The sequence below is a fragment of the Oryzias latipes genome, chromosome 12 (genome assembly GCF_002234675.1).
Source record: "Oryzias latipes chromosome 12, ASM223467v1".
Taxonomy (NCBI): Eukaryota; Metazoa; Chordata; class Actinopteri; order Beloniformes; family Adrianichthyidae; genus Oryzias; species Oryzias latipes.
Window position 1 is genome coordinate 25382633 of NC_019870.2, and position 20197 is coordinate 25402829.

At 43.4% G+C, this 20197-nt stretch overlaps 1 protein-coding gene across 2 annotated transcripts; it reads left to right on the plus strand.

Moving 5' to 3' along the window:
- Positions 1 to 883: 883 nt before the first annotated feature.
- On the plus strand, positions 884 to 7881 carry LOC101160750 (mixed lineage kinase domain-like protein). 2 transcript variants are annotated; one of them, XM_004075078.3, is made up of 11 exons: positions 884 to 1012; positions 2757 to 3194; positions 3549 to 3605; positions 4501 to 4681; positions 4888 to 4991; positions 5069 to 5204; positions 5322 to 5406; positions 5484 to 5629; positions 6593 to 6642; positions 7004 to 7144; positions 7254 to 7881. In XM_004075078.3, the coding sequence occupies exons 2-11, from the start codon at positions 2759 to 2761 to the stop codon at positions 7298 to 7300; spliced, it is 1383 nt and encodes a 460-aa protein (XP_004075126.1). In that variant the 5' UTR covers positions 884 to 1012; positions 2757 to 2758; the 3' UTR covers positions 7301 to 7881. The 2 variants fall into 2 exon arrangements, with proteins under 2 accessions (XP_004075126.1, XP_011480341.1); XM_011482039.3 differs by lacking the exon at positions 884 to 1012 and adding an exon at positions 1063 to 1318.
- The last annotated feature ends 12316 nt before the right edge of the window (positions 7882 to 20197 follow it).

A 20197-nucleotide genomic window follows, 5' to 3' on the forward strand; every position in this document is an offset into this window, starting at 1 on the left:
TGACTGGGCAGGACTGGGCACGCTCTGCTCTCTAATGCCAGGCAAAGTTGGCAGTCAGAGAATGTGACAGTGATGAAGCAACCTTTGGGAGAGCATCATCACTACTGTAGGCCGCATCAGTAGAGGGCTGACAGTCTGCACTAACAACAGACGCCATTCTGTTGAGGAAATGACATCACCACAACCCAGTGTCTTTTTGTTTACTCTTTATTCAAACATAGACGTGTCTCACACTGAGGAACATAGAATACAATGTACATCAATTTTCAAGATAAACCCTGAGGGGGTGGTAAAATGAAAGAAAAACAGTAGAGGTAAAATGATGTTAATCTATAAAGCTGAGATAAATGATTGGATTTGACTCTTTTATTTGTACTGATGAAACAGAGTGTGAATAACATCTGATTTGTGCTAATAAATCCAACAAATGTGTAGTTTTATTGCTAAATTTAGTTTTATAAATGTAATATTTTGTTAGTACATCAGGAGGTTCACCAAATAGAACTGTAAAGTTCTGTCAGCCAATGTCAGTATTGTCCCAGCAGCTGCTGGGCTCAAGGCCTCAACATGTCAAATTATAACAAAAGTTCGGAATTGAAACTGTAAAACTGAGAACTGAAAGCAAAGAGGAAGAGAAATGGGAAAAACTGGTTGTTAAAAAACTAACTTTTTGACTTGGTAACATTTATTGGATAGTTTTTCTCTCTCTCAATTCTTCAGCATGATGTTGATTTTTTTTTATGTACAATTTAAATTAATTTAAAGATTAATTTTCATATTGAAAACTGTTTTTTTGAGAGGATCTGTGTTTTGCATCCATAATCTGTTTTTTAAATTCATTTTGTGCTGATCCTCACACAGGAGGCCTCCACTGTCAGAAAAACAGGAAGTCCTGTGCAGCAGGGGAGGGGCTTTAAGCTGCTTGTAACAGTTGAACTTGCAGCCCTCTAAGAACCAAAGTATTTCCTGTACACAGTGACTGACAGTGACAGTGACTGAATCCTTCTAATAGGTAAGTTTGTATTCTCTTTAATGCTTGAGGCATTTTTGAGCTGCTGACTAACGGCTTTCTCGTTCATCAGGAGTCCAAAGTCTCTCTTCTTTTACAGCAGCACTTTAACCACCTCTAGCAAAAAGAACTCTATTTAAGTCTTCAGGTATACGTAGTCTAGACTAAAACTGAGGCAGTATACTTCAAATTTATCTTTTGATAGATAATAGCTAGAATAGATAGTAATCTATTAATTGTATACTTAAAACATTCCACTTTAGTCTGAAGAAGTATTCAGTTAGTATACGTCCTACTCTACACCTCCATGTGAGTAGACTGGCTATGCTTTTACTCAAGTATAGTTAGTTTTAAAAAAATTCAAGTGTACTGTTTTTTGCTAAGGGCAAGATTTATGTTTTGTCATCTCATCTATCTTTAATCTGTTTAGTTTGGCTGTATGCTGGCGTTGTTTAAGAAGTGGACGTCTGCTACTGCAGCATCAAGCTGCTGCTGTTTGTGGATCGACCAACCCCTTTTCATGAACATTTACATTTAAAAGAGATAATAATAAACCTCTAGCAACTCGTTGTCTCTTTCTGTAATTCTACCCTCTCCTATTCTTTAGTCGTCCTCCAGCGTCTAAACTCCCCTTTGTTCCCTTTCTTGTACTCTTGTTCTCCATTTTAAATATCCTATTCTTTGTCTCTCTGTTCACTGCTGTCTGGTCCAAAAATAAATGTTTTCAACTGTAAAATAAATAAAGTTAAGCCAAAAAGGGATTCATACAAACTTCAAAATTCATAACCTACTATTATAACAGTAACCTTAGTCCATTTGTTTGCTCAGCTGCTGGACGGGAAGTAAAAAAAGGAAAAAAGCTACATTTTTTGATAGATACAACTTTATCGTTCACAGTCATGACAGAACTGTCTTTATGTAAATCATAAATCAAAATGTGTTTTGTAAATGAGCTCAAGTTAGACCACTGACTGCACATGAGAACTGGACTGAGTGGCCCCTCCCCCATGGGGTTCCAAATAGGAAGTACTTGCTGGCTCCAAGATGCCGAAATCCCATAGATTTCTATAGATAAATCAGCAGCTGTCATTGTATTTATCACAATAACCATTCTTGCCCAGCCTTTTTTAACACGTTTTTGATAATCATAAGTCTTTTCTTTTTCATTTCTCTATTGCAAGGTATTTCAGTTATTAACTGACCAATCAGATGCCTCAATAAAAGAACGTGGTTCTTCAACCATTGAAAGCATTTGACTGACAGCTTCTCCTGAGCCCACTTTCAAGTGGTAGGAATGTGGTCTTCCAACAAGCTCACTTCTGAGTGGCGTGAGTGGTTGCCATAGAAAGGAAGACTCAGATCGACTCGAACCAATCACAGCTTACTGACGTTGTCTGGCTCCAACATGGTGGCGTCCGTACTGCAGAACATGGCGAATTAATTGACTTAATTTGGTCTCAGCTAGAAGTAAGCCATTTTCTAAGGGTGACGTCACACTCACTCCCTTCATTTCTCATATACAGTCAGAGGAGTTGAGCACTAGTCTACAGTGCTAGTACTAGCACTAGTAATAGTCTACAAACAATGTTTCAGTTTCTTACCTGGGTATGTTTATATTTCAATAGTTTAAAACATCTGTAATGTTTTCAGTGTTAGAATAGGTTTCCTTTAGTGGAAAATGTGCTCCCTTTCTGTCTCCTGATGTGACTCTGTTCTGATCTACACGTTGTCTTTTCTCTTCATTCAGCCATGGAAAGCATAGAGCCCATCCTGTCAATTGTTAAAGGCATCTATGATCACGTTGAGGGGGTGAAGGCCAATGAAAAGCGCAGTAGGCGTATTTGTGAGCGAGTCAAAGCCTTGGAGAAGATCATTCGTTCCATTCAAACTCCAAAAAAAGTTTTCGAAACTGAGAATGTGAAGAACATCATCAAGGATCTCACAGTCACTCTAAATGCAACAAAGAATCTCCTGGAAAAACATGCAGATTCAAACTGGATGAAACGCGCCATTAAAAAGGGTTACTATGAAGAAGAGTTCAACCATGTGAATGAAAGGCTCAACGATGCCTTCCAGGCCCTAAGTTTAGCTCTGAACATAGAGCATGAAGACGCAATCTGCAAAGTTTTTGATAAGGTCACTCAACAGATGGAGGATGAAGAAGACAAGAAGAAGGATGAGGAGGGTGAGTGAAGACTTCCATCTGAAGCTTTCCGGCTCATGAGTCCAGCTCTCTAAATGCAGTTCTGTAGAAGTTAAACAGAATTACTTGAAAGAGTTTTTTTGTTTTGTTTTTTTACCCTCTAATATGTATTGTTGACCTGGTGCTACTCTGACATCAGAACCAGAGCTAAACACAAATGTTAGGCTGCCATTTCTGACACATTAGACCTTCTCAAAATTTGTTCCTTGAACTATTTAAGACGAACTTTGTTTTGAAGTTTTTTCAGAGGCCCAGTTCCTATAAGTTTAATTTTAAATGTCTAAAGTACAGAAAACTTGTGTGCTCTTGGTTTCACCCTCACTGTTTGCTCCTCAGAGCTGCTGGATAAGATGACATCATTGCAGAATGATGTAGCTGAAATTCTTTCTCTCTGTGAGTATGCTGTCTATTCTCTACTGTGGAGCGCATGGGAATCTTTCACACACCTAATGAAAGGAGACCCAGTGAGTTCAGAGTTAAAACTTTCTAGACTAAAAGATCCAAGGTGTTACGGAAATGTCCTTCAAAAGTGGACAAAACCAATGAAAAAGCCAGAAGTTTGCAACAACAGGAGAGTCCACCTACCAAATAAAAAATTCCTGGTTTACTGTCATTTTAATTGTCTTTGTCAATGACGAAGACAGAACTATGTTTACACCTCTGCCAAAAAACAAAATTGGTTAACATGTTATTGAAAGCCTGCTGTGGAAATTTGGCCTGCAGCAAATGAACTTCTTATTGTTTAAGTCAAACTTGACTGTGGTGCCATGGTCACTGTACTCTTTAACACAACTAGTCAGTTGGTCCATACTATCAGCTTGTCAAAAGAACATTTATTTTGAACTCTGTTTCAAACAGAGAATTTTGCCATAAAAGATAAACATAAAGATGAAAGTTGCTTTTACTTATCTCTGTCACTTTAAATAAGATTAATGTTTGTTTTTGGAATGACAAAAAGGATCAATGGAAAGAGTCTGCAGTGCAAAGACGTTTTGCCTTTGCACTGCAGTTCTGATTCATTGATTTAGTTCAAGCATTATAGGGCCTATATCATGCAAAATTAATTGTTTGAACTTTGCACTGAATTAGGAGTGAGCAGGAGAAGGCCACGCTTTATGTTCACAGTTGGCCAAAAAAACAGGTGTAGGTGCAGATTCTGACATCTATCCCCTAATGATTTTATTTTTTATTTTAGCTCTTTGAGAAAATTTAACTTTTATGCTAAAAAAGTTGAACAACAAGAATCTTTACAACTACAGTTAAGAATTCTCTGTCTTTTTCTTTTTAGTGAAAACGCAAAAAATGCCTTATGACAAAATTCGGAAGATAAAACTTTCAGAGCTAAAATTTATCCCAGACATCCCCAAAAAACCATTCATGACAACGGAGTCTGCGGAGGTCTTCATGGGAGAGTTTCAAGGGTTTCCTGTTGCCATCAAGAAGTACCTGAAGACGGGTCAAGTATCAAGGTGGGTGCCACTCTAGCATTAGATTAGTGAGAGAGCAGCACAGCAGCTGACGGAAAACTTTATCATCTTCCACATTTGATTATCAACCCATTGATACAGTTGGATCTAAACAACACAGATCTCTCAAGTAATGGAATTGCCTTTTCTAGCCCTGTACATATATGAAAACGGGCTTCTTATTCAATCATGTCCCTTCTCTTCAACAGCTCAGAGGTGGAAACAATTTTCAAAAAGGAAACTGATACGATGAATCGCTTTCAGTCACCCAACATCCTGCGTCTGTTTGGGATCTGCATCATTAATGAAAACTGTAAGTTCTTCATGAGCTCCTCACAGGGCCTGGTACTCACACTGCAGAAAAAATCTAATGGGTTTGAGTGTCTGCAGCTCCACAGCCGGAGTTCCTGGTCGTCATGGAGTACTGTGAAAAAGGAAGCCTTCGGCAAGTTCTGGACTCGGACTGTGAACTATCCTGGACCAGGAAAGCTCGCATGTGTCTTGATGTGGCACAGGGAATCTATAGGTGAGTGTGTTGCTGCTAAAATGTTTAGGTTCACTATGTATTTACTAGAAACATTCTAACCAACACATCAGTGGACAAAACATCTAAAGGGAAAGATGAGAAAATGTTTGATCTCAGGCTGCACCAAGCAGAGCAAAACTTCAAGGTTCATGGAAGCATCAGCAGCAACAAATTGCTGGTGGATGAAGCCTACAGAGTCAAGGTGCGCCACTGAACCAAGACATGCTGGAATATGAAGCATCATAAAGATCTGAAATGATGCATTATTGTCATTTTCAGCTGGGAGGCTTTGAGCTTTCAAAAACAGAGACATCACTTCAAAGGTCGGTGAAAAAAACCGCACTGGAGTCAACTCTGTGCTATGGCGCCCCTGAAATGCTGGATAACCTCAACAAGAAATTCACCAAGGAGTGTGAGATCTACAGGTGAGACCCAGAGTCTGCTAGTTTTCTGGGAACAACAACTGTGGATACAATTTTAATTTCTGTTTAGTTTTTTTAATAGTTTTCTTCTTTTTTTTTACTTTTCCTGTTCAGTAGCTGAGCTAACAGGTAATAGCTGAGAGCCTTTTGTGTTGGACAAATGTTATCGTCACAATGGGGTTATTTAGCTTTGAACACACAGTATGTGTGTAATCCCTTTCTGTGTTAATGCTAAACTTTTGTATTCTTTTAAATTTTTCTGTGTGTATTTTTGAACTGGACAGATGTGGTAACTGGTTGATGACCTCCATTGTTGCTCTTGTCAGCTTCAATCCTGCATGCGTCGTGACGGTCCAACTTTGAGTGGAAATGCTCACCTGAATTGCCTGGACCGGACCGTATCGTAGCACTCAGTAGAAACAAGGCTTTAGGAGGGGGTCAGATTACAAAGCGGCAAAAATTTGCACAAGGTTTATCATTATTAATTTGACACGTGTATGTTTACGAAAACAGCTGGGTCTGTTCACAGATACACTTATCCACACATACCCAAATACTATTAACACATCTTTTGGCTGAATAAACGTTTACACACATGCATATTAACATCTATGTCCCAAAGAGACCTTCAGCTGAACCAGACTGTCAGGAAGAAGAGGGTTCAGCTATGAGCGGACAAGAAAAACTCAGAAACAAGATGGCTTCCTCACAGCATTTATAATACCACTACTTTCATTTTTAACTGTTGGGGATAATGTTGGGTTTTGTGTCTTGCTCAAAAACATAATACTGTCTATCCTGGGACTTGAAACTCTGACCAACCATTGGAACAAAGCCTACTAAATCCACACCTGCACCCCAAACGGGAATATTTATTTGAATTTTAAAGTAAATACATTTGAAAGTACAAATAATGAGAAGCTTTTTTTAACCAAAAGCACTTTTTCTCCCTGACCTCTCCTTCAGCATCGGGATTGTTCTCTGGGAAATTGCAACTCGGAAGAAACCATTTGAAGGTGAATGTTTCTGACAACAGATGCGTCTTCTTTGCTTTGGAAGTGTTGTGACGTGATACCCAAGTCGCACCACCTAAGTCATGCTCAGAACCCGCTTCTACCAGGCCAACCCTCTGCACTCGACACCCAAATTACACCGCAAGACCTCTGATTATGTCTGTACATTGACTTAACATTGAAAGTGGATTCCTGATGTGTGAATCATGCTCAGTGTGAACTCAGCTTTAGTTAATCACTTATGGATGGGCACGGGTTGTCTGCTGCTGAAACCTATGCTCTGTCTGTACTCTTTTCTACCCTTTACAACTTCCATTGATTTTTAAACTGAATTATAATGATGTTGTTTTTCTGGGTCTTTCAGGTTTAAAAGAAGACCTCATTTATCAAAAAGTGTGGACAGAAAAATACCAGGAGCCGCTTCCAACTGATTGCCCTGAAAATCTGCAACAGATGATCATCGCCTGCCGGGCTCACGAACCCTTTGACAGACCATCAGCTGGTGGTAACTGACACGCCTTCATCCGGACGCTTGATACAAACAAACAGGTTTTTGTCTGACTGTACTGACTGTACATTTGACCTGTGTTTGCTCTCATTCCTTTTTCCTGCAGTGCTCATGGATAAACTGCGCTTAGTGGTGGCCCAGTTGGAGGAGTGACAGTCAGAGGAATCAAACATGCAGCTCAGAGCTCTGTTCAGGGTGTTCTAGAGCTTTTTATCTTTGTATTTTGAACATGTACATGTGCTTACTACACAAAGGGAATAGCTTCACACGAATTAAAAATTCTAAACCAGGGGTGCTCATTACTGCGATCAGGATCGACCGGTTGGTCTTCAAGGACATGAAGGTAGATCGCAGGCCAGTAAAGATAAATAACCAAAGAAATATGCATATGTATTTCAAAAAAATCCGTCAGCGAATCAAAATCCTCAGCCAATCGAACATCCTCTAAGGCCCAGATCGCCCCGCATGCGTCCTCGATCTGGAGTCGCCCCTTCTGACCCAGCTGTCCTGCCATGGTGCCTCCTGCCGGCTGCACAGTTCCCAGCAGATGGATCTGAGCTCACTAAGGCAGTTGTGTTTTCCTGTTGCGCGCGCTTCTCGAGCGCTGCCCACGGAGCCAGCCACGCTTTAGAAATGCCATGCTCCCCCCATTGCATGGTTTACATTAGAGCATAAAACGCGATAGTCACTGCTTTCTGATTTTGTAATAAAACGCCTCATCTGTTAACGCAAAAGTATCTCCTAACATATGTTTGTGTACTCTTACTGTGTATTTTTTTAATTATCAGTAAAAAACAATTTTATATACTAATAGTTCATAATAGTATGTTTATTAAACAGTCCTGTAGTCTCAAAATACTATACCATTCTGTTCGAAACTCAACCTGCAAAAGTGCACGCTCAGTGGCAGGGTCAAAACAGCCAAGCTGACCCACCAATGCTAGAAACTGAACAGTACTGGAAAAGTACATGTGAGAAAGAGACAGCACATAACAGCAATGCACAGTGGCTGGTCTCTCTGAGAAAAGAACATAGCAACCTCCCTGAACAGAATCCAGTAATCATCACAGTGGCAGACATCCAAGAAAGAGTCTCAGGTATGAAGAACTGGACAGCACCGGGCCCTGACATGATACATGCCTACTGGCTAAAGAACTCCACGAGCGCCTGGCAGCACAAATGAACCAGCTGCTAAGAGATGGGACTCACCCCGAATGGCTAATAGAAGGGCGAACAATCCTGCTCCAGAAGGATCCCTCAAAGGCTGCAGTCCCATCCAACTACCGGCCAATAACCTGTCACTCCACAACATGGAAGCTCATGTCAGGCATCATTGCAACCAAGATAAATAGGTACATGGATCAATACATGAGCAACACACAGAAGGGCATTGGTAGAGACTCCAGAGGAGCCAAACACCAACTCCTGGTTGACAGAACAGTCGCTCAAGACTGCAGGTAACGACACACCAAACTCTGCACAGTTTGGATTGATTACAAGAAAGCCTATGACTCGATGCCCCACACGTGGATCACTGAATGGAGCTGTACAACATCAACAGGACTCTAATAGCCTTCATTGGAAATTCGACGAAGCTGTGGAAAACCACACTTGAAGCCAATGGGAAGCCACTTGCACAAGTGTCCATCAAATGTTGGACATACCAAGGTGATGCTCTGTCCCCACTGCTGTTCTACATATAGGTCTGAACCCCCTCAGCCAAATAATCAACAAGACTGGCTATGGATACGACTCAAAAATGGGGCCAACATCAGTCATCTCCTCTACATGGATGACATCAAGCTATATGCTAAGAGCGAGCGTGACATTGACTCCCTGATCCACACCACCAGGATCTAGAGTACTGACATTGGGATGTCATTCTGGCTCGAGAAATGTAGCTGGATGGTGACAAAGAGAGGCGAGGTAGTCCACGCAGGAGGGGTCTCATTCCCAGAAGGAACAATAGCAGAGATTGAGGACAGTTACAAGTACCTTGTGTAGCACTTGTGTCAACTTAACCAGCAAAAGCTACACAAAGTTACTAGGTTCTATTTACGAAGAGAAGAAAAAAAACAACAATGTGTTTAAATAACAGAGGGCAGGTTTATTCCATTACCTTTCACAACACAAAATAGAACAACAACATAAACAATAATTTCTTCCTAAACTGAATTTCTTTTACAAAATAAATCAGCTTTATAAAAACATAGTATAAAATAAATTGTTCTTTGTTTCGTTTGTGCACTCAATTTGTTCTCTACCCGGGTAGGATAAGTGAATGTGCATAGGAATATTCCTTATCTCTTGTCCTGTCAGATTGGGTTCAATCCTGTTGATGGGAATCAGTAACAGCTGGCCACACTGTACTTCAATCTTCAACAGGATACTCTCGTTCTACGCCTGGCTCGCCATCGACTTCCAACGAAGAATTGTAGTCCGAGCTACATTGAGGGTCATCAAAACAATTCGGAGTTTCCAAGAATTCTTAAACACGATACGTTCACAACGTAGCCGCTCTGAAAATGTTCTTTCGGCACACAACGTAACCGATCTCAAAAAAACAAAAAGTAGCTTCTTTTAAGTCTTCAACTTATTTTTTTTCTTCCGTCTATAACACTGCTGATCTTTCTCTGCCGGTCACGCAGCTCCTTCTCTGCCTCGTGCTTGCAAGAAAAAAAACACGCAGACACAAGATGGCACCCTCCACAGAGCCCTGCATGGTATGCCTGGAGGGCCAAACCATCTCTACCGCAAATGAAAAATTAACACTTTAATTGCCAATAGGAAAATTAACCCTTTAAAAACCTGTAGCAAAAATAAATGCTTTTTATAAGTGGGCTACACCTGGAATTCCGCAGGCAAATAGCAACCTGGAGCAGGCAACAAGGAAAGTTGCAACAGCTAAATACCTCCAACGAGTAAGGCAAGTCCTGAGAAGCCAGCTCAATGGCAAAAATAAGACCCGGGCAATAAACAGCTACGCACTGCCAGTTATCAGATACCCTGCAGGAATAATAAGATGGCCAAAGGAAGAGATACAGACCATGGATGTTAAAACACGAAAGCTCCTCACCATGCATGGAGGGTTCCATCCCAAATCCAGCACCCTGCAAGGAAGCAGGCTGAGGACTAGTGAGCGTAGTCGCCACTATCCAGGATGAAACATCAAAGATGCATGAATACATCAAGCTCAAGGCCCCAACTGACAGTGTGCTCAATTAATGTCTCAGGCAATGAAGAGTAAAGGATACAGTGCTGGAGGACAGATCCTCATGGGAGGACAAACCCCCTGCATGGGATGTAGCACCGGGCCATAACTGAAGTGGCTGATATCAAGGAATCCGACCAATGGCCAGAAAGGGCTGGCCTACAGGACAGCACTGAAGAACTCATCCTGGCAGCTCAGGAACAAGCTCTGAGCACCAGAGCAATAGAGGCTCAGATCTACCACACCAGACAAGACCCAGGGTGTAAGCTGTGCAAAGAGGTACCTGAAACAATCCAGCACATAACTGCAGGGTGTAAGATGCTGGCAGGTAAAGCATATATGGAGCGCCACAATCAAGTGGCTGGAATAATATACAGGAACATGTGTGCAGAATATGGAATGGAAACCCCAAGGTCAAAATGGGAAACACCTCATAAGGTGGAAGAGAATGAGAGGGCAAAGATCCTGTGGGACTTCCTATTCCAGACTGATAGAATGGGAATGGCGAACCAACCCGACTGTCATGATACGAACGTGAGTTCAAAAAATGACCCAGATGCTGGAACCCGGAAAGAGGCTTGACACAACGGTAGATTTCAATGGTTTAATTTAAACCAGAACTTGACAGAGCTTCCTTCCAGGAAGAGTGAGCGTGAGCAGGCTGGAGGAATCTTGAACTGGAATCTCCTTGAGGGGAAACAGCGGCGGGAGCGAGGCTTGGACCAAGACGAGGCGAGGCGCTGGCTGGAGGCTATTTGAGACGGCGTGGGCGAAGCTTGAACCAAGGCGAGGCGAGGCGGCTGGCTGGAGGTTCTTGGGTTCGGCGTGACTGCAGCGTAGGAGGACTGCGACCAGGTGAGGATCCAGAAGGTTAACGTCCTGTGGCAGAGCGAGAAATATCATGAGCTTGAGTCTACAAGACTTGAGACAAAAACATGAGCTGACCAGACTATGCACCATAGGAGGAACAACGAACTGGCACCGGCTGATGATCCAGGAGGAGCTTATGAAGGAAGGTGTAGATGAGGTGAGTGGATCCAGCTGGTCGCGTCCAACACAGGAAGGAGGGGGGAGGAGGGAGTAGCTGCCAGGCCATGACAGTACCCCCCCCTCAACGACCGCCACCAGGCGGTCCAGGGCGACGATCAGGATGGGCAGCATAGAAGTCGCCGATGAGGGTATGGTCCAGGATGAGCGAACGCGAGATCCACGAACGTTCCTCTGGACGATACCCCTCCCAATTCACCAAGAACTGGACCCCACGACCCCGACGCCGAACGTCCAAGATCTTGGAGACAGTGAAGGCGGGGGCCCCATCGATGGTACGGGCGGGTGGCGGGGAAGTGGCCGGCGGGCACAAAGGGCTCTCGGAAACAGGCTTGATCTGTGACACATGGAATGTGGGGTGTATTTGCAGAGCCGCCGGCAGACGAAGTCGAACACAGGTCGGATTAATGACCCGGTCGATCGTATATGGCCCAATGAACTTGGGCGACAGCTTGCGAGAGGACGCCTGGAGAGGGACATTACGGGAGGACAGCCACACCTTTTGACCTGGCTGGTATTCGGGACTCACCCCCCTGTGACGGTTGGCAATCTGGCGGTTATTCTCAGCGGTGCGGACGAGAGCGGCCTTGGTCTGCAGCCAGATCTCCTGACAGCGCTGCAGATGGAGCTGGATAGAGGGAACCGCCAGATCCAATTCCTGGGAAGGAAACAAGGGGGGTGAGTAGCCCAGCGAGGCTTCAAAAGGTGACCGTCCCGTGGCTGTAGAGGTGTGGGAATTATGGGCATATTCTGCCCAAATCAGATACTTGGACCAGTCAGCATGGTTCTGAGCTGCCAAGCATCTGAGGGCGGCCTCTAGCTCTTGGTTCGCCCGCTCCGCTTGACCGTTAGCCTGAGGATGGTACCCTGAAGTCAAACTGACCGTGGCCCCCAGGGCGGAGCAGAACGCTCTCCAAACTTGGGATGTAAACTGGGGGCAACGATCTGACACAATGTCACAAGGGATCCCATGATGTCGGAAGACGTGGTTGACGAGGGTGTCGGCGGTCTCCGTGGCTGTGGGAAGTTGAGGGAATGGAATAAACTGGGCGGCTTTGGAGAATCTGTCTATGACGGTTAGTATGACCGTATGGCCCTGTGAAGGTGGAAGTCCTGTGATAAAGTCCACCGCTATGTGGGACCAGGGACGGCTTGGGACTGGCAAGGGTTGTAGAAGTCCAGAGGGAGGTCTGTTGGAGGTCTCGGAACGGGCACACGTGCTGCAGGCCGCAATGTACTCTTTAACATCGCGTTCCAAGGTAGGCCAGAAAAAACGACGCTTGAGCAGACGAATGGTGCGATAAACCCCTCCGTGGCAGGCGATACGTGAGGTATGACCCCAGGCGAGGACGTGCATATATATATATATATACTGAATATATAAATATATATATCTACACACACACAGGTAGATCTTTAAGACAGTTGTCTTCTCAAAAGTACCTCAAATGCCAAAGAAGTGTGGACACCCATGTGCTAAACCTTTATTGATAATAACGCATGTTAAATTCTTACGTAAACCTTGTGCTATCTTAGATGATCCAACCCTTACATTGACGTGTTCTCCCTACCATGATAAAGGTGGATAAAGGTGGAAAGATTTCATGTGATCCATGGACACCAGTGAAGATCACAAATCATTGAAGAAAAAAGTTCAGCGCACTGTTTAGTGGGTCTAGATGACCCAACTCACAATGTTGAAGTGCCTAGGATAGCACAAGGGTTAAACAAAACTTAGTAACAAAATATAAAGTATTTGTGCTAATATCCTGAAGAACACCCAGTCCACAGTCTGCACTTATATCTGTGAAGCACTTTTAAACTATAAAGAACTTCGTCTGCGGGTTTCTTTAACAGAAGCAGAGTTTACTGTTCAACTGCAAATCTATCATTTAGGCTGCAGATTCGATTTATATCGTTTTGTTGGAGTTTACGAAGAAGCCAATAACTAAAAGGTAATGAAGGGTTTGTTCATGTTTAACTTATTTCTTTATTTTTGTGTATATCAATTTTGGATTTTTAAAAATATTTTATAATCCCTTTTAATTTGAAATTCTTCAATTGTTAAATTCTTCGAACCATCAGCTCCTTAAGCTGCTTGTAATTTTAGTCGTGGTGGTCAGGCAGGAGTTCCATTAGATGGTGGCATCGGAGCATTGTAGACCTGGGTTTTTCTGCTTGGTTCAACATGGTCGGCTGATGTTACAATCAGGCAAGCACGCAGATGCAGGAAAAAACCACAGGCAAAGATGTAACGGAGTCCAGAGAATTCATTTGCAAAGAATTCACCACATGTAGAGGAAAAAAACAAAGCAGCAAATTAATAAACTCAAAGGTCCATAGAAACGGGGTTAAATGTCAGAAGAACGCTAGACAAGCTGACGGTATGGGCACAGAGATAATAATGAGCAAAGTGCAGACAGTGTGACTGCTCAACAGGAACTACAGGTGAATGGGTGGGGTCACAGCCAGCCTGAACAAAAACCCAAGAAAAGAGAAATGTTAGAACATGAGAAAATATAAAAAGGAAACGAGATATAAATAACAGATTTCTTTCCACTTACCTTTACATTACCTGTAAAAACACTTGCATTTAACCAAAATAAACTTTTGTTACTGACTAAATATTTATTTTCCACCATAATTTAAAAATTAATTCTTTAAAAATCAGATAATGTGATTTTCTGGATTTTGTTTTCTCATTTTGTCTGTCATAGTTGAGGAATACCAATAATGAAAATTACAGGCCTCTCTCATCTTTTTAAGTGGGAGAATTTGCACAATTGATGGCTGGCTAAATACTTTTTTGCCCTACTGTACGTGTCCATTGCATGAGACAAAAAGATTGCACATGGCCTTACCAGCTGCACAAAGGCAAGAACCCCTTACCCTTGCTATAGGCACTTTAACATTGGGAGTGGGGTCATCTGGACCCTGCAAAACAGTGCGCTGAACCTTTTTTCTTCAATGATTTGTGATCTTCACTGGTGTCCATGGATTACATGAAATCTTTCCACCTTTATCCACCTTTGTCATGGTAGGGAGAACACGTTAATGTAAGGGTGGGGTCATTTTGACCCCACATGATAGCACAAGGGTTAACAGCACAACTGGCTCTGAATCATGCAGTTTAACCTATAACATACAGGTATACAGTGCCTTTAATAGATTTAAGAAGGTAAGAATGTCAGTTCATTTTTTAAAGCTAATAACATTTTTAAATTACTTTGATGATTCATTGCAAGCATATCATGCATTACCAACGTTTATTTTAATTTTGATTCTAACCACTTATGGAACTGCATCCATTCTTCCTCTGAAGAACACCCAGTACTCACATGTAGTAGCACATTCTGTATGATTATATGACTTTCCAAGATGAAACAAAGTGATGTTAGAACATTCCAGATATGTTCAACAGAACTTTGAAGTGTCTTCAAGGCCACAGTTGATGAGGTGTTTCTGAGGTGTTTCTGCCTTCTTCATAGAACGGTAGCACCGAGCTTTAAATGTCAGATAGCTTCTTCCTGACACTAAAAATGACAAAGAAAGACATTAAAACTTCTCCTGCTAGCATTAACAAATTACGGCCCAAGTTAGCTAAATATATAATGAATATAGCTTTAGAAGACATTAAATAATCTGCAGAGACTCTGCCAATTTCATTCTACTATCAACTCTCCCGACCGGAAAGGTTTGAGCGATCTTACATCAAACGTGGACGTAATGTGTGCAAATAGAACAGAAATCTTGATAGCAGTTGAAAGTTGCAAAAGAGAGATTTCACCGCAACTATAATGGTTGTTAGGAAAAGCTGCTTGTTAACTGAACTCCTGGTCCTGCTGAGCTGAGCCAGTATGTTTGATGGCACTGCTGTCAGCTCAGCAGGCCCAGGAGGCGGGTCACATGTAGGCATCCTCACCGCTGCAGGCCAGGAGCTCCACGTGCAGCTTAGACCATTTTTAACCACACATTTCAAAAAGTACTATTTTTCTGTTTCACAGACAGTCAGAGTCTTTCTTGTTACTGGGGTGTTCATGCATGCAACTTACAGCTTATAAAACTAAACAGGTGAAATGACACTTTGGCTTTCGCTTACACAAGGCCAGAGAGAGAAGCTGTACTTCTCGTCTCTCTGTGACCCACTTAGATGACTTGCTGTCTTAGTCTGAGGAGGGTAAAAATAAAATCAGAAAACCTTTTTATTATTCTCTTGATGGAAAAAAGAAAAATATAACATTCAGTAGGAGAACAACCAGATTCTCCTCCATGTTGGTTTTGGATTCCACTTGCTGATCTTGTCATCAACACATCCAAAGCTGAGTCCCTGATCAGTTGACGTGACCCATATTTTTAGATATTTCGATATTTCAACACCCAAAACACGCTGCTGCCAGACCGTCACCCGACACCCAACATACGCCGCTGGACCTCTGATCCTGTCAGCACAATGACTTAAATTGAAACTGACAAAGCATGTGGACAAAGCATGGTCTTCAGGACTAATAAACAAAAGATGAAAATGATTCCTCACCACATTCGGTCTGTCACAGATGCAAAAAACACAGATGTTCATGATAGTAAAACATCTGATCTGATGGTGAGTGGAGAACAAGATATAAGAGAGTAAAAAAGGGTTGAAGTTGGGTGGAAAAGTGTAAACTGAAAAAGAGATTATCTTATTTAAAGCAGAGATGATCTTATCCTCTACAGATTTATGTCATCATTTAAATCAAATTAGCCACCAACACCAGTGTGCACCTGTTCTCAGAAAACCTCATGCAGGAACAACCTATAACCGCAAACATTCTGGACTTTCTGTGAACTTAACTTGGAGGCTGAGTAGGAAGGCGAGGCCACCTGAGGTGAGGTGGGAAAACTTCACAGATGTGTAGAAGCGGTCCCCGAGTTTCCTCGTGTCTGCTCGAGAGAAGAACTTAGTCACTGTGAACACGCTTGAAAGACTCTGTTCAGAAGTCAACTAAGTTCCACGCCTGACCAGAACTGACACAAACCTGCTGAGGTTTTCTTCTTGCAGTCTGATCCAGCTTCTGTCTGACCGAGAAACAGCAGGTAGAAGAAGTTTGAAGGGAGTCTTCGGCAGAACGTCAGCAGTGTCACACACCCTGGCAGTGTGATTTCCGTTTACCACCTGTCCAAGTCATCCTGCCAGAGACCCACAGCTGGCTCTGCCCTTGTGAAGTCACCTGCTGTCTTCCCTCCCCCATTTCCTTCTCCCATGCTAGACTTCACTTTGGGAATTTCCCTCATTAACATTTGCACCTGTATCAGCGGCTGCAGAGGCCCGAACAAGGTCGCACCCAAACCCAAACCGGAAATGATTTTGATCCATTCATTGAGCTGAGGTGCAGTGGAGACTTTTGACTACGTGAGGTGTTTATTTCTCAGCTGTGTTCTGTTTGGATTTTTGATTCATAGTTCAGTTAGGATCGGGGTGACCAGATGTTTCACATTGAAATGAGCAGGCTATTAAAGGACTACATGTGTGAAGACAGACTGGATTCTGAGATCCAATTTATCAAAAATAATAGAAATTGATGAAGGCTGCCAATGGTAGGTGAAAATACAGCAAAATCTCACTCCAGACCAACAGAGGTGTTTTGTATCATATTCCAGTGGTGCTTTCAAGGTGGGAGAGCAAGGCATGAAACTCCTAAAGAATTCTAGTCACCCCTGTGTGGATTCTGGAATGAATCGATGGTTTAAATGTAAACTTGATAGACAAAGGATACTGGACATGACCTGTTGACTTTGCTGCTCTGTCAGACTACGATGGATGGATGGATGGATGGATGGATGGATGGATGGATGGATGGATGGATGGATGGATGGATGGATGGATGGATGGTTATACTCATGGATGGATGGATGGATGGATAGATACTTGTATTGTCCAGTGATCCATGGCCAGAACTAAACCAAACTGCTCCTCCTCCTGAGGACTATAGAGTTGCATGTAGTCTGGATAGTTGTCGCATAGACCTTACATAGCTGTAGGAAGGCAGATATGCACAATATTTAGAACTGAAGAGTGCAAAATGTCATGGTGCCTCTGTCAGACTCCTCCCCCTCCAGCTCTGCTCCATTCTGCTCCTGATTACCACCAGCTGCCGTCACTCTCCTCATCACCACTTTTGCTCTTAAAGAGCTTCAACGCCTCAAGCCGACGCCAGTTCGTTGCCCTTCAACGGTGACTCGCCTGGTCTCATTTATGCTCTGTTTTGCTCTACCTTGCTCTCGATCCAGAACTAACTCTTGTTCTCATGCCTCAGGAAACCACTTCATGAGTGACGCCAATGTGGACCCTCTGCTAAGCAGCATCAGTGAGCCTGCAACCTCTGCCTCTGTCGCTAACCGCGATAGCACCTCCAGCCACGCCACAAGCCATTCTCAAGTCCGGACCTCGTCAAAGCCAAGCCACTGTCTTCCACAGCGAAACAGTAAATCTTTACTCACCTTCCACTTACCTGTCATTACTCTGGGTTCCAGCATCTGGGTTCGCTCCGACTGAATATCATGACAGAATGAACTGGCCAAACTCCGGACCCAGCTGACCCAGAAGGACTACGTTTCGCTGTAAACCAGCAAGGCATCGCCCTGGGTGGTCAAGCCGACGCTCGGTCCCAAATATCATCCGCCCAACAAGACCTGTTTCGACGCCTAGATGGTTTGACTCAAACATTAATAGATTTAACTGGTCAAATGTCCACTTCTTCCACCCCAGCTACACTTCCGGCTCCCAGCAACGCTTCCACTTCCGCTTACGCCATGAACCCGGAAAACTTCCGCCTACTACCTGAACCATTCTATGGGGATGTCGAAGCCTGCGGCGGTTTCTTCCTTCAGTGCCGATTTCTGTTTCAACAAGCCCCGAGGTACTATCAGTCTGATCATAGCAAAATTGCATTAATCATAAATTTGTTACGTAACAAGGCTTTACAATGGGCTCAAGCATTCCTGGCCATCAACCCCATCTCTCACCTGTCTTTCGACCACTTCATCAGGGAGTTCCAGTTGGTGTTCGACCAACCGAAAAAACAAGAAGAAGCCAATCGTAAGCTGTTAGCTCTAAGACAACACAACCGTTCTGTTAGTGATCATGTGATCGATTTCAGGATCCTGGCAGTGGAGGCGGGATGGACGGATCCTGCGTTACGGGGGTCTTTTACCAATCCTTGAGTGAATCCATCAAAGACCACTTATGTACGCAACCTGAAACCCACTCTTTTGAGGAGCTCCTCACCGCTGCTCTCCGCTCTGACACTCGATTACGTGAACGTCAACACGAGAAACCCGTTCAGTCCCGCAGCCGCGGGTGGGTGTTTCCACTTCCTTTTTCTCTTCGTTCCTGTCAAGCTCTGCCTTCAGTCTAAGATTTCTGAACTCCAAGCTCTCATTGATTCTGGGGCTGAACAAAGCCTTAATGTCCATAGGGTGGTTTCTCGTCTCTCGCTACCCACCGAAAAACTAGACGCTCCTGTTAAAGCGGCTGGCTTAGGAGGTCAACACCTCTCTTTAATAACTCACCAAACCTGTACTGTTAGTCACCTGCGGTAGTCATCGGGAGTTCACCCGGTTTTTCGTCACTAGAATCCTGTCGTGTTAGGGTTTTCGTGGCTCCAACGCCATAACCCCCAGTGTGATTGGGTACACCATCGCATCACTAATTGGAGTGAGTTTTGCCTAGCTAATTGTCTGCAATCATCTGAACCTCCTGTTAATGTCTCTTCCCTCCCCAGTCATGAAGAGATTGATTTATCTAACGTGCCTGACTGCTATCATGACTTAAAAAACGTTTTCCGTAAAACCAAAGCTAGTTCTCTTCCGCTACACAGACCCCATGATTGTTCTATAAATCTCCTTGATGGTGCCACACTTCCTAAAGGGAGGTTATTTAATCTTTCAGGTCCCGAGAAAGCAGCTATGGAGAAGTACATCCAAGAGGCACTTTCTTCGGGACACATCCGTCCCTTGTCCTCCCCTGTTGGTGCTGGGTTCTTCTTTGTTGAAAAGAAGGACAAGACTCTTCGGCCTTGTATTGACTACCACGAACTAAACCAAATCACGGTAAAAGACAAGTATTCTCTCCGTCTTGTAAATTCTGTCTTTGATGCTATTCAGGAGGCTCGTATTTTTTTCCAAACTTGACCTCCATAATGCCTATCATCTCGTTCGGGTCAAGGAGGGGGATGAATGGAAGACTGCCTTTAATACCCCCTGGGAGCATTACGAGTATTTGGTCAGGCCTTTCCAGCGTCTGGGTTCGCTCCGCCTGAATATCATGACACAAAAATCCCTTTGAAAGCTGTACGGAGTTCTGAGACAAGCTGGTGCAAGAATCAATTGGTTCCACAGTCTTCCAGTTCCAGATTCTTAGATACTGCAGCTAGCTCTCTGACACACCAGGTGTGTCAGAATCCAGGCCTTGAGGTCCAGTGTCCAACGTGTTTTCCAACCAACCTGCCATTGAAGCTGGTTATTGGCTAAACATGCTTGATCCATGTCATCAGCAGCAGAAAAGGCAGGATTTCTGGGAAAACCAGCAGGACACAGCACCTTTTCTACATCCTTCCTACACCTCACCTCAGCCATAGCTCACCGAGTTGTTCGTACTCATTACAAGCCTTCAAAGCTTTAAGGAGCTGAACGGCTGATCTGCGTTCACTCGAGCCCTCGTAACGTGAATCACACAGTAGAAACATGCTGGTTCACACCTGCTGGGGTTTCATTTTTTACTCATTTGATCTATGGAGGCATGGCATACCAGGCGT

Bases quoted from the DNA above. Each gene is read 5' to 3' on its own strand.
- LOC101160750 (XM_004075078.3), top strand. From the start codon at position 2,759: ATGGAAAGCATAGAGCCCATCCTGTCAATTGTTAAAGGCATCTATGAT. The intron at 4,682-4,887 runs GTGGGTGCCACT...TCTCTTCAACAG, and splicing joins AAGACGGGTCAAGTATCAAG to CTCAGAGGTGGAAACAATTT. The intron at 6,643-7,003 runs GTGAATGTTTCT...TGGGTCTTTCAG, and splicing joins TCGGAAGAAACCATTTGAAG to GTTTAAAAGAAGACCTCATT.